At 38.1% G+C, this 15,118-nt stretch overlaps 2 protein-coding genes across 4 annotated transcripts in view; one reads left to right on the forward strand and one right to left on the reverse strand.

Annotated features, from left to right (window-relative positions):
- The window catches only part of LOC309493667 (B-cell receptor CD22-like), a 132,426-nt gene extending 127,582 nt beyond the window's left edge, over positions 1-4,844 (reverse strand). Inside the window, exons 1-5 of the mRNA XM_082162858.1 lie at positions 4,734-4,844; positions 4,397-4,451; positions 3,697-4,050; positions 3,157-3,405; positions 13-267 (exon numbers count right to left, since the gene is read on the reverse strand). Of these exons, the coding sequence (XP_082018984.1) occupies positions 13-267; positions 3,157-3,405; positions 3,697-4,050; positions 4,397-4,442 (904 nt within the window). The 5' untranslated portion in view covers positions 4,443-4,451; positions 4,734-4,844. The remainder of the gene's footprint in view (positions 1-12; positions 268-3,156; positions 3,406-3,696; positions 4,051-4,396; positions 4,452-4,733) is intronic.
- Positions 1-14,932, forward strand: part of LOC309493806 (uncharacterized protein) — a 48,726-nt gene extending 33,794 nt beyond the window's left edge. For 2 of the 3 annotated variants that reach the window (XM_082163058.1, XM_082163059.1), the window contains exons 3-6: positions 8,249-8,284; positions 8,507-8,620; positions 8,739-8,779; positions 13,941-14,932. In XM_082163058.1, coding sequence (XP_082019184.1) covers positions 8,249-8,284; positions 8,507-8,620; positions 8,739-8,779; positions 13,941-14,198 — 449 coding nt within the window. In that variant the 3' untranslated portion in view covers positions 14,199-14,932. The remainder of the gene's footprint in view (positions 1-8,248; positions 8,285-8,506; positions 8,621-8,738; positions 8,780-13,940) is intronic. The other variant, XM_082163060.1, reaches the window with a different exon arrangement.
- Positions 14,933-15,118: the final 186 nt, after the last annotated feature.

Raw genomic sequence — 15,118 nt, forward strand, 5'->3', positions numbered from 1 at the left:
TTATTAACTCACACATGACGTTTAAAGACACATTATTAGAGTATTTCTCTCCACGTTCATTGATGGACTTGCACTTGTATTCTCCACTGTCATCAGAGCTGATCTTTGAGATGCTGTAGATTCTTCCAGATCCTACAAACGTTCCTCCTTTAAACCAGTTGATTTCTGCAGGAGGGTTTGAGTCACTGATGCAGTTCAGAGTCACTGAATCTCCCTCCACTATTACACCAGATGGACTGATGGAGATCACAGGATTCACTGGAGGATCTACAGGAGAAACATATAGTATCACCCGGCACTCGCCCCACCAAAGCTCTTCTATTTCTGTTCTTACATACAGATACAGTAGGGGCAGAATTGAGCATAAACAACATGAATCCATGGACCCTTGAGTCAAAAGGTCATGCCAATAAAAATTGAATAAAACACACTTTTTTCTGTGTGTGTGATAGTCAGTAAATCAGTGCTGGATAGATTACTTACAAACTATAGTCGGTTACTGATTCCAAATGACATGACAAAAACTGTAGTTAGTAACATAATTGTTAGGTGAGGCTGTAGAAAGTGCTAGTGACGTTCGGTTCTTGAACAAATTGTTCTTTTGAGCCAATAGGAAGTAACCGGTCGAGCCGGTTCATTAATCAAACTGAATTGAACTTTAGTTCCAGGTTAATGACGCAAAACACACAAGCTAAAGTGTAAGAGCCATATTTCCTATTTCAAAATGTAGATTTTCATATTTTTATTATGTAAATTTGATACAATTATTATTTATGTTAATTAGTCATTTCCTGTTGAATATACTTCTTTACTTTATATTTGTTCTTACCGCGCATGTTCAGTAACGTCCATTTTGTAGCACATGTAAAAAAAGTTTGAAGCTCATGCAATAAGTGCAGATGCTCGTTGGGAGAACACAAAGCTTTTGACCGTTTATTATAGCATAAATTGCCTTATAAGTATAGTATTTCTACAAACAAGTTGTTGAGAAGACATCACTGCACAAGAGGATTATGCTGTATGTAAGAAACGTGATTCTTTGTTGATTTGGAAGAATAAACAGTGATAAACGAACTATATGGATTTCGAGTGTGAATACAAGGCAAGAAGATACGCGTCAAAACTTGTGGAATAAATAAAAGACATTCACATGTCCCTTACATAAAGTATCATGTCCCACTCAAAAAGACCCCACTGTCGAAGTTTGCAGAGGATTACCGAGGATGGCGTAGTGCCATCATTGCTTGATGACGTATGGAACAGATGAAAAGTTTTTTTAAACCAGCTGTCCGAATGAATCAGCTCGTGTAAATGAATCAGACTGTTCATCACAAGTAAGCGCACGACACAGGAGATTCAGAGAAATAAACAGTCCTTATTCATGAATCCGGGCGGCACAGGGGCTCATTGGTCAGCTCTGTTGCCTCACAGCAGGAGTCCTTTCAGTTTGCATGTTCTCCCATGTCAACGTGGGTTTCTTCCGGGGTACTACGGTTTCCCCCACACCACATGTAACGGAGGCCAGCTAGTAGTCGCTCTGCGAGTAAACCTCACTCCTCGGATCTCAATAGGCGCTCTAGCGACAGACGCTAGAAGCTGCAGTCTTTAGCCTTCTTGTTAGGGCGCCTGACTCTCACGCCGGAGACTAGGGTACGAGGCCCGCACAGAGCGGGGTGAGTAGGACCCGGGTGGAGTGGTCACACACAGTCCAAAGACATGCAGGTTATGTGCATTGGACAGTCAAAAATTGCCTGTGTGTGAGAGCCCTGTGATGGACTGGCCATCTGTCCAGGGAGCTTTCCCCTGCCTCTGGCCTAAGAAACTGGGATAGGCTCCAGCCCTTATATATATATATAATAGCCAGGGAGAAACTTAGGAGAACACATCTACATTAAAACATAGACAATACCAGAAAAAGAACTGAATGAACTGAAGGATTAAATATACACAAGGGAGGATAATCAACAGAACAGAGAACAGGTGTTTAACTAATTAACAACTATGGAAACTATCAATTACAGGGAACTCATATAAACAGGATCAGAACCAAAAAAAAATAAAAAATAAATAAACTAAACATAACCCTAACAGTAATCTATTACATTACACACATTGCCTTGTTTATCACAATTTTTTGAATAAGATATGCTTGGTATGGATACATATAATCAGTTACTACTCAGCTCTGACTGTATTATGCAACAGTTTTTTATTTTTTTATTTTTTTTACATTTGTTGCATAATACTGATTAAACAACTAAATGTATTGTAATTTTTTGTTTTGTTTTCTTTAAAGCTACACTGTGTATTTTTTAAAGTTGATTCTTAGCAAAAACACTTTGTTCTTTCAAAATTATATGTGCTCATTCATGTGTAATTACTTCCACCAACTAATCAAGTATTCTCGTAAGCGTAGAATCTGCCATTCAGAATACATATGAGCGAGTCGCTCGAATGACGGCAGCCGTGTTGCGCGTCCATCTTGAAAATACATTAGCCAAAGAGGGACATACCTGGACATTCAAGCTTCGCCTTTTGCGCTTTTACACTCGGTGGCACCGTGACGAATGCGAGGGGGAGATTACTCACGACTGTTGGCAGATTTGAAAGCCTGTTAAAGATGGAGGATCACGCCTATTCTCGAGGACATGTAACAGAGTCGCCAAGGAAGCGAAAGAGTGAATTAAAACGACAACGCAACAGGCAAATCAACAAGACCAAAGTCAATATTGGAGTGGCTTTTCCAAGATGGAAAGAGCTCATGAGGAGCAAGGATTTTAAAAAGTTGTGTAAGGGTGGATTCCTGCAGTGGTTCAAGCTGCAAGACTGCCGAATGACTAAAGAAACGTTATTAGCAAGATGGTAGAAAACTGCACATTTCTTGTCTATTCCACCCACTGCCACTTATACCAATGACGGAAATAAGCGCAATTACAATAGCTTAATATTTGTGGGAGAGCGTTGCTATAGAGAGTTACAATATTGTATTAAAATGTTAAAGTCACACATATTGTTCATGTTTTGTGACTGTACTATTGAAACAGTGAGCATTTAAATGTTTTAAATATTAGCCCCAATTACTATCATTTTTAAAGAAAAGGAGGGACGAGTGAACTCTACTGGCTTTGGAAAGAAAACTTTAAAGAACATACTCACACATGACATTGAGCTGAACAGCAGGAGAGATGTGAGTGTGTCCGTCTACAGCACAGCTATATCTGCCTGAATCCTCTCTTCTGACTGACTGCAGCAGGAGTTCATTGTTTCTGTCTCTTCTCTCAGTTAATGGCTGTGAGTTTCTGTACCAGATGAATGTTGCTCTGTCAGTCAGAGCGCAGCTGCTTTTACATCTCAGAGTGACTGAATCTCCCTCTGTCACTCTCTCAGGAGACTCCACCTGAAGATCTGAACACAACACACACATTATATCTAGTGCTGCTGTCATACACTGATTATTATTTACATTTACATTTATGCATTTGGCAGACGCTTTTATCCAAAGCGACTTACATTGCGTTATCCTATACATTTATACATAGGTATGTGTACCTGTGTACCCCTGGGATTGAACCCACAACCTTGCGTTGTTAACGCAATGCTCTTACCACTGAGCTACAGGAAAGCTTATTCAACATAATTATTAATTAATTATTCAACATAATGCACATAAGAAGAGATGAACCTCATCAAAGTCACCTGTGACAGTAAGAGTCACTCCTGGTTTACCAATCCATTTTCCATCAGATCTATTAGTGATGAATCTGAAATAGTACATGTGTGAATCCTTCAGTGTCACATGACTCAGTCTGATGTTGCAGTACTTCTGTGTATCTCCCAGATACTGAAGCCTCTGACTGTATTCAGGGTCATTAGACAGATCTGGAAACTCATCATTATCTTTCACCAGTGTTTTTGTCCAGAACACTTTCATGATCTGATGTCCAGTAGGGTATTTATAAGTGCAGCTCATTGTCACTGTTGAGTCCTTTAGTGCACAGATGTGTGAAGGACTGTAACTCACACCCCAATCACTCCACTGGCTACAAACTCCTGAAACACAACATTCACAAGGAAACAATGATAGGAAACAACAAAATAAAGGAAACAAATACCCATCTATGAGTTAAACAGGTGTTTACAAAACTGTTGTTAATAAATGAAGAATTACACTTATGATGTGATCTGTGTAAAACCTACAGCCATCAGACAGAAGGTGATGAAATGCAGGAAGCAGAACATTGAACACTAACCATGAAAAACATTATGCTCTAAATGTTAGCAGCTTCATCAGTTTATATCAGCATTATATCAGCATAACCTGAATAATAACCAAAACCAAAAACCTTTTACTCTTAGTTAGTAATGAACTCGTATGTCATTTACAGGAGAGACTCACCTGGAATCAGGAGCAGAAACACCAGAGCAAGAGTTATCAGTGACATCACAGGAAACTAAATCATTTACACAACAGTTCAATATGTCATCTTTCATTTCATAAAAACTATAATAACAGCCGTTTATTGCATTATAAACTCTGCAAAAATGATACAAATACTTTACAATCTTCACTGTTAGTAGATTTCCACGGATGAAACTCGTTTAAAGATAACGTTAGGAACACATGAGTCATCTAACAGAGGTTATTATGAAAGAAAATGTTTCTCACTTCCATTTTCTTGTGTGGAGATTAATTAGTTAGACAATATTAATTACTGAACAAGTGTATCTCTTACCGTTTTGTAGTTTTAGCCGCTGATAACAGACTCCAGGAGAGTGAAGTGCAAATGCAAGCTGAAAACTTTCTTCTGCTATTTTAGTTTCTTTCCTTCCTCTTTTTAAAGTCTAAGCAACCTTCCCCACACCGAGACAGGAACAACCCCAATGAAACCACTTGCAAATAGTGTTGTTTTTGGCAGCCTGTTTTACTTTTAGTTTTAGTCTAGTCTTTGTGTCAAGCTGTCGTTTTAGTTTTTATTAGTTTTAGTCACGTTCATACTCTTTTTAGTCTAGTCTAGTTTTAGTCGACGAAAACTGATGACATTTTAGTCTAGTTTTAGTCGACGAAAACTGATGACATTTTAGTCTAGTTTTAGTCAATGAAAATTGTATTTTATTTAGTAATGCAATTCTATTTAACCCAGTAGTATTTCAAACAAGGTTATCTTATTATATTTAGGGCTGTGTCGGTGGCAGTTTGTTGGTAATGGACCAACTACCAGCGGGGGTTGTTTAAAAAAATAAAAAATAAAAACTCGTTTTATATTTCCACACAAAGACGCGTGATATAGCCTACCACAATGCGCTTTGAGAGGGATGTGGGACACGAGCAGGAAAGAGTCCATCGATCTCTTTTCTGATATCTTCATGTTTTCAACTTGATGTAAAATGGTCTGAAGAGCGAATTTTATCCTCCACAAGGGCGAGATATTTAAGCTATGTTTGAGATTGCGCTGCCAGAGAAAGTGAAACAAAAAATCACCCGCGCGTGTGAAACGCGCTTTACAACTAAACTTGACGCGCCTTACCATGTCTATAACAAGCACAAACTGTAGAATTTGACATGCAAGTACAAATGTAGGCTATCTGTCCTACAGCATTTTCTACTTTACCACAGTAAAGAATACGAATATAATAGGCCTTATTAAAGCGAACCAATGAAGAAACGTTTATAATCCCCTTAGAAAATGGGTGAGACGTGAGTGAAGATTTGGGAAAAGAAAGAGATTCCATGCAGGGATGAGTCACGTTTTTTGAATATTCGATTAGTTTAATTAATTATAGAATATCGAATAGGTTGTGCGATTATTCTTTAAAATAAACTCCATGTTTTCTGTGCTGATGCGGTGGTGACGCGTTAATGTAACGGGTGACGATTATGAATGTCAAATATATCAATGAGACATTTTAATGGAATAACTAATGGAATAATATTGTTAAATTTGCTGATAATCGGGTGACCAGATCGCAAACCAGAATTTAAAGCCGACAAAGCTATGGGTTCACGCCATAGACAGTAGCTACATAAACGGGTTCATGCACAACTCTCTCATTCGTCGTGACGTTATAACATTTCGTCTCGTCTCGTTTTGGTCAACGAAAATGAAGAGACATTTTAGCATAGTTTTTATTTTGTTAAACCACATTTAGTCTCGTTTTTATTCGTCAACGATATTGCATTATACATTTATTTTAGTCATCGTCACATGACCAGCATTTACGTTGCGTCTCGTCTCGTTTTCGTCAGGTGATAAAGGTTCGTTGACGACAATATTTCGTCATAATTTTCGTTGACGAAAGCAACACTACTTGCAAATAGAAAAAGATAAAACACTCTCTCTAAAGAATTGGTTAACAAAAAAAAAACATCTAAAAGCATGACTAGAGTTTACATTACAAATATCAAATGAAACTTTCAGTGTGAAGGGAAACCTCCTGTCAACATGATTAGATGGTGTTCTTCAGCTTCCTGAAAAGTAATCTTCTTTCTTTAAGACAAGTAGTTCTTAATGTTTAAAGACAGTGTTTACAAAATAAGATCAAACTGTGTGTGTTTACATGCATGTTCAGTATTTACACCTATTTGAGGGAGGAACATGCCATTGCCTTCCCTTATAATAGAATCAGGAAACAATATGATGGATGAATGGATGGATAATTTTGTGAAAGAAAGAAAGAAAGAAAGAAAGAAAGAAAGAAAGAAAGAAAGAAAGAAAGAAAGAAAGAAAGAAAGAAAGAGAGAAAGAAAGAAAGAGTGAAAGAAAGAAAGAAAGAAAGAGTGAAAGAAAGAAAGAGTGAAAGAAAGAAAGAAATAAAGAAAGAAAGAAAGAAAGAAAGAAAGAGTGAAAGAAAGAAAGAAAGAAAGAAAGAAAGAAAGAGTGAAAGAAAGAAAGAAAGAAAGAAAGAAAGAAAGAAAGAGAGAAAGAAAGAAAGAGTGAAAGAAAGAAAGAGTGAAAGAAAGAAAGAAAGAAAGAGTGAAAGAAAGAAAGAGTGAAAGAGTGAAAGAAAGAAATAAAGAAAGAAAGAAAGAAAGAAAGAGTGAAAGAAAGAAAGAAAGAAAGAAAGAGTGAAAGAAAGAAAGAAAGAAAGAAAGAAAGAAAGAAAGAAAGAAAGAAAGAAAGAAAGAAAGAAAGAAAGAAGAAATTGATTATTGGATGGATGGATGGATGGATGGGGCATTAACATGTCATTGCATTCCCTTATATAAAAGAATCAGGCACCACTATGATGGATGGATGGTGTAACATTGAGGATAGCCAGACTTTACCTCCACTGTCCTGAAGAGGGAGCTGTTTTCAGATCATACTTCTGACACTGTGTTTGTGTTTATCCATGTGCATTAGGGAAGTGTAACTATATAAACACACACACACACACTGAAGTACTGGGGAAGTACTGGTGTGGTGTAGATATCGATCTCCTGCCTGACTTTACCTCTGAGATCTGGATAACAGTCAGCAAAGGTGAGATTCACAACAGCTGAAGACTATCCGTCCTAATGAATATCCTTAATACGAGCAGTTGATGTGATGAGTAGGGTTTTCTGTTAGAACGGTGTCGTGTTAGCGGCCCCTAAGTTAATAACTAATGATCTTTGCAACAGAAGTGAATCAATCAAAACTAACTTTAGCTGGACAATAACTTTATTCTAGAGCTGCTGTAAAGCCAAACAATCTCTGTTACTGTAATCTCCTATTATCACTGTAAAGCTGCTTTAAAACAATCTATATTGTTAAAAGTGTTATATAAATGAAGGCGACTTGACTTGACTTAAACATCTTCATTTGTCTAAACATCAAACGTTTAACTGTTGTGGAAAAAATACATTCAAGCTCCATGTACAACTATTTTACTATTTTAAGAGCTCATGTAAATTGAGGACATGGAATATACAGATTCGTCACACAGACTGTGACACCTAATATCTTGATTACAAAAAAAAAGTCCATGTATTGTATATTTGTTATCAACCTGATAGATTATTAATGCGATCCCGATCTGTTCGGCATCATTTGCACTGAGAAACACGACCGTTCAACAGTTACAGGGATTTTTGAGGTGCCACTGAGACTCAGATTGGTTTCAGATGGGATGTGATACAGCATTGTCTTCCTCTTACAGGTCTCATAATGAGTCACTGTGAGAAGTGAATTCACTCAAATGTGTGGTGAATGAATGCCAGCTGAAGTTTCGATATACATGATGAACTATAGTCCTTTCGCTTTTGTTTTCTGTGCAGGGGATCCACAAGAACAAACCACAGACCTGTTCCCGGAAGAACCTGGCGGTGAGGTTATGAAACACACACACACACACACACACACACACACACACACACACACACACACACACACACACACACACACACACACACACACACACACACACACACACACACACACACACACACACACACACACACACACACACACACACACACACACACACTCTCTCACACACACATGGTTTTGCTTTTTTCAGTCAACTCATTGTGGGTTTGCATCAACAGAGTCTTACTCCAGGTTCATGATGATGGTGGCTTTGATGTGTGTTTGCGCTCTGCTTTTCGTGTTTCTGTTTGGTCTGTTTCAAGTCCTCAAACACAGCAGTCGCAGTAACTCAGGTGAGACTACAGCACTAACAGAACATGTCTTTTTCTTCAAAACATCTTCTGTTCAAGTTTTGAAAGAGTCCCTGCATATTTCAATAAATTGATAATTACATATTTATGTTCTTATCAGGTTCTGCTCCTCACCAAAGGACAATATCAAACCCAGTTCAGGTGACAACAGCAAATCTCATTCATAATTAATAATGTTGTTTTAACATTATTAGATAATGCCACTATTATAATACACATCATGGCCATATTCCAGGATGACAATATCAAGATTCATCTCTGGATGGAAATAACTGTTGTGATGTTTTTGGTCAAGATCTTGTATTGTCAATGCAAGAGTCCAGCACTCTGTAAAGTCTCCTCCAGCACATCCTAAAGACTTTCAGTGAGTTTAAGATCTGGACTCAGAGGAGCCGATTCATGTGTGAAAATGATTCTGCATGCTCCTCCAAACCATTCTTTCACAATTTGAGCCTGATGAATCTTGACATTGTAATCCTGGAATATGGCCATGATACAGTATGGCTGCGTTCACACTGCAGGGCTTAATGCTCAATTCCGATTTTTTGAAAAAATTAGATTTTTTTTGCAAGGCCGTTCACATTTCCAATTAACTCTTTCCCCGCCAAACACGTAATTTTCCGGGTTTTATGAAAAAGCGCTTCCCCGCCAAACACAGAATTTTCCGGGTATCCGTGTTTTAGGTGGTATACGGTAAGGAAGACCCGCGCGCATGCTCTGAAAGAGTACGGAACTTTTTTATCAAAGAAACAGACTGCGATCGGCTCAAACATGAATGGAGTAGCGAGAATAACGTTAGGTCAAAATATCTGAAATGAAGAGGTTTACGGCTGATCAAGTACTGGAGGTGTTGATGGACTCGGAGTCCGATCACTCCTTATTTGATCATTCTGAATCTGATCGGGACGAAGTAGTTAGTGAGAGAGATGTTCATGTCACAGAAATATCTTTATGCACAATGTTGGATAATATATATATATATAAACACTATAATGTTTGTGTGTGAGTGTGCATGTAGGCTATTTGTGTGGCTGTGTGCATAAATATGAGCATGTAATGCCCAAATTGTTTCTCTCTTTGTGCACATTTACCACACTGTAATATGTATTTACAGGTGGAACTATAGATATAGAATATCGTGCAAAAAGTTGAATTACTGAAATAAATAAACTTTTGCACGATATTCACATTTTTCGAGTTTCACCTGTGTGTATATATATATATATATATATATATATATATATATATATATATATATATTATGTGTGTGTGTGTGTGTGTGTGTGTGTGTGTGTGTGTGTATCTATGTCTTTTTTATTGAAAGTAATTCCAATTATTCATATCATTATTTACAGGTAGAACACAGCGAGGGGGAAATGTTTCCACATCCTGGGAAATGTTACTCAGTGTCCCACTCAAAAGCAAATTACAGTGCCTAAATTTTATATATTTTAGATTTATTTATAATTGTAATTTATTTTGGAAGGTTTTATATATGATGGAAAAGACATCTGAATGTATTCTGCTTGAAAATGCACTTGTTTGATAAAAATGCCTTTTTCTCAGCTTTTTGTCCAGAATGTTGTGTTTTTGACAAAACCTATCTATGTTCAAGTGGCAATAAAAAAAGAAAAAATGAAGATAAAATATATATATATATATATATTTTTAAAAGCAGACGCTCAGATCTTTATTTTGATATGTAGCATGTTCATATATTCATAGAACAAAATATTCTGTGGGCCATTAAAATTTAGCGAAAATCGTCAAAAACCCTGGCGGTGGCTGGCAACTTTTCAAAAAAATGCTGGCGGGGAAAGAGTTAAATGTGTCCTTTTGTGATCTCCTGTGTGAACGTGAAATGACCCAGAAGTGACCCGCATGCGCAGAAGAGTACTCAACGGTCAACAACGTCACTTGTTGTTTGCGGAAGTAGCTAAACATGGATGTCAACAGTGGAGCTCGTTTAGCGATATTAAAGTTATTTTCCCAACGGAGCCAGCACAATTACAATCTTCTCGTTTTAAGAAGAAAATTAAAAAGGAGGAGAGCAAGGTTTTTGGCCATGGTGTTTTGTGGAGCAGTGGTAGCAACGTCGGTACAGAGAAACGTGTGGGTGCGGAGTCGCAGCCAGGAGTGGTGGGATACTGACGTGAGTGTTACTGTTGTTTATCTTCTCATTCCCGCCTACTTCAACGCAGAATTATGACGTTTGTCGCGTATCAATGACATGCGGGTCGGATACATGTGACCTGGCCGTTCAGACTGAAGTCGCATTTCAAAAGATCGGATACGTATCGGATTTGGACCACATACCCAAGTGGCCTGGGTTGCTTTTGAAAAGATCGGATCTGTGTCGTTCAGACTGTCATGAAAAAATCAGATACAGGTCGCATAGGGGCGAAATTTTTTTTTTTTTTAAATAAAAAAATAAAAAAATAAAATAATTCGGAATTGGGTCGTTTCAGCCTGCAGTGTGAACGTAGCCTATGTCTTCCTACTTGATTGTTTTAAAGGGGTGGTTGATTATGATTTCACTTTCAACGCATTCTCATCCTAGGGCGTATATATCGGTTTGTATCATATATACATCAGTATACATCATATACTGACGCTTTTGACATTTCGTCTACATCGAACGCACATGGCACCCTTTAGCGTCAATATGAGACGCACAGAGCTTTGTTCGGTTATGGGTAGGTTTAGGTCTGGGGTAGGGTTAGGGTTAGACCGCTAGGAGGCGCCTTCTGGCCCATATCTATCTGCGTCTCATATTGACGCTAAAGGGTGCCATGTGCGTTCGATGTAGACGAAATGTCAAAAGCGTCAGTATATGACGCCTTGGGATGAGAACGGGCTGTCACTTTTCTAACTTTAGTTATTGTGTAATGTTGCTGTTTGAGCATAAACAACATCTGCAAAGTTACAACGCTCAAAGTTCAAAGTAAAGGGAGATAGATAGTAGGGAGAACAAGAATTTGATACACTCCCGATTTTGCAGGTTTTCCTACTTACAAAGCATGTAGAGGTCTGTAATTTTTATCATAGGTACACTTCAACTGTGAGAGACGGAATCTAAAACAAAAATCCAGAAAATCACATTGTATGATTTTTAAATAATTTTTTTATTGCATGACATAAGTTTTTGATCACCTACCAACCAGTAAGAATTCCGGCTCTCACAGACCTGTTAGTTTTTCTTTATGAAGCCCTCTTGTTCTCCACTCATTACCTGTATTAACTGCACCTTGAACTCGTTACCTGTATAAAAGACACCTGTCCACACACTCAATCAAACAGACTCCAACCTCTCCACAATGGCCAAGACCAGAGAGCTGTGTAAGGACATCAGGGCTAAAATTGTAGACCTGCACAAGGCTGGGATGGGCTACAGGACAATAGGCAAGCAGCTTGGTGAGAAGGCAACAACTGTTGGCACAATTATTAGAAAATGGAAGAAGTTCAAGATGACGGTCAATCTCCCTCGGTCTGGGGCACCATGCAAGATCTCACCTCGTGGGGCATCAATGATCATGAGGAAGGTGAGGGATCAGCCCAGAACTACACGGCAGGACCTGGTCAATGACCTGAAGAGAGCTGGGACCACAGTCTCAAAGAAAACCATTAGTAACACACTACGCCGTCATGGATTAAAATCCTGCAGCGCACGCAAGGTCCCCCTGCTCAAGCCAGTGCATGTCCATGCCCGTCTGATGTTTGCCAATGACCATCTGGATGATCCAGAGGAGGAATGGGAGAAGGTCATGTGGTCTGATGAGACAAAAATAGACCCGAAACACACAGCCAGGGCAACTAAGGAGTAGCTCTGTAAGAAGAATCTCAAGGTCCTGGAGTGGCCTAGCTAGTCTCCAGACCTGAAACCAATAGAAAATCTTTGGAGGGAGCTGAAAGTCCTTATTGCCCAGCACAGCCCCGAAACCTGAAGGATCTGGAGAAGGTCTGTATGGAGGAGTGGGCCAAAATCCCTGCTTCAGTGTGTGCAAACCTGGTCAAGAACTACAGGAAACGTATGATCTCTGTTATTGCAAACAAAGGTTTCTGTACCAAATATTAAGTTCTGCTTTTTTAAATACTTATGTCATGCAATAAAATGCTAATTAATTACTTTAAAAAATCATACAATGTGATTTTCTGGATTTTTGTTTTAGATTCCGTCACTCACAGTTGAAGAGTGCCTATGATAATTACAGACTTCTACATGCTTTGTAAGCAGTGCAAAATCGGCAGTGTATCAAATACTTGTTCTCCCCACTGTATTTGCTTTTAAAGAAATTACTTTTTAAGGACTACAACAAACGGCTGGTAGGGACTACACGACATTCCTCCCGGGTTAGTGACATCACCAACCCCAAATATTTACATAAACCCTGCCCCCTGAACACGATTTATAGATTATCAAGACAGAATATGCTAATCAATGACTAGAAGATAACTCCACATCAGCTACATAAATTCATCAACTAACCATTCAGAAATGTCCTATTGCATTCTACATGTTGTCACGTCTTCTTGAGTCTCTCCATCATTGTCTCCTCCGGTTTGAACATAAAATCTAAATGTTTTAGAAATTTTCAGTGCATGTCTGTGTGAGGTAATCGAAACTTCTAACACACACACAAGCTGTTGAAGCTCCACCCCCTGTGCCGAGAGCAGCAGTTCATTTGCATTTAAAGGGACAGACACACAAACTGTGTTTTTGCTCACCCTCAAAAAGTGACAACTTTAACATGGTATATAAAAATATAAGTGGGGTATTTTGAGCTAAAACTTCACATACACACTCTGGGGACATCAGAGATTTATTTTACATCTTGTGAAAAGGGCATTATACCACCCCTTTAAGAAATGAAAACCCCATACTCCATCAATTAAGGTTAGAAGAACTGTTGCCAAACATATAACATGCTACAAACATAATAATCATGGCAATAATGATCCAATCATAGACTCTTAAGAAGGCAGTGTATATACGCATTGTGTTTATCATGCAATTTATACGCGAAAATGAGTTTTCGAGTGCATATGATAAGCACTTTATTAGACACCCCACACCACTAATCCTACCCAAACTTATAATACATACATACCCCACACCACTACTAAACCTACCCATGCGTATCATGTGCATGTAAAAAAAAAAAAAAACGCATTTCCGCGTATAAATTACACGATAAACACAATGCGTGCTATAGAGGCAGATTTAGTGTGACCAGGTTGGTATATTATATATTAGCCGTTATCTGCTTATAATTTATAAGTTATATTTATTTATTTTATATAGGATGACTACCAGAGAATAAGGCTTCCAGACTCATCCAAAGCTCAGCGCGATAAAGAGGAATTTTACAGACCCATAAACCTGGATTACACAAACACAGAAGCGGTCGACACAGACTCCTACTACACAGATGTTGTTTCAGCACAAACACAAGATCAGATCTACACAGAACTGAACGCCAGTAGACGGAGTCACGTGTATCAGAGTTTTACAGCGGATTCTGCTCAAGAAGAGGCCATCTATCACACTATTGATCACTGAATCCTCATCAACAGCCTCATCAAAACCCTAGATTCCTCTGACAGCTACGATAATCCAACCTCTGTCAGCATCACAAGTTTCTGTGTTGTTTTCACTAAATAAAATACAAAATATTAAGTTTACTGAATTAATTGATAATTTTGTTAAAGTCCCCCTGTGGTGAAAATCAAGTTTTTAATGTTGTTTTTTTGTTTTTAATATGCTTTAAGACAAACCATGTGTAAATCCATAAGTCGACACCATTGCTGAGTATTTTCTCCTTAAAACTGCAGTGAACCAAAGACAGTCTCAAAAACACGGTTTGAAATCGCTGGTGTTTCTGATGTCACAAACTACCTTGTAACCAATCAGATCAACGTGTGATCGTCAACGAGTGGATCTCTGAGCTGAGTGAGTGAGTGGAGGCGGGGCTCATTTGCATATTCATAGAACCGCGCATACTAAATGAGGCAATGAGTCGAGTTACATTCCAGCTATTTTAAGGCATGAAGTGCCTTAAATATGTAATTTTGTGATCAAAGATGAGTTTGATAAAATTATAAAATTAAAATGAGTTTGAAAAAATCACAGGGATAAATTATTGACTACAGTGGGACTTTAATATAGAACAGAAAAACATTAGAATGCAAAAACTTATCTTGAGATGGTATGGTAGTTATTGAATATAATACAGAATTCATTCACATTTGTCTCAGGTATAGTTTTGAGAAGCAGTAACTGCTTAATAAAGTATTATAAGGTACTATTATGTTCTGTTGTGTTTTTCATCTTCACTTTGCACTGGTATTTTTGTCTTGCCATCCAAGAAGCATACAATGTTTCTCTGAAAACAAGTTTGATTAGACTATGCAATAAACATTCTACTGATTCTACTGGAAAACAAGACATACTGATGAAGAAAATGTTTTGCAGTGTCAGTC

Source organism: Leuciscus leuciscus (genome assembly GCF_965113295.1).
Source record: "Leuciscus leuciscus genome assembly, chromosome: 3".
NCBI classification, from domain to species: Eukaryota; Metazoa; Chordata; class Actinopteri; order Cypriniformes; family Leuciscidae; genus Leuciscus; species Leuciscus leuciscus.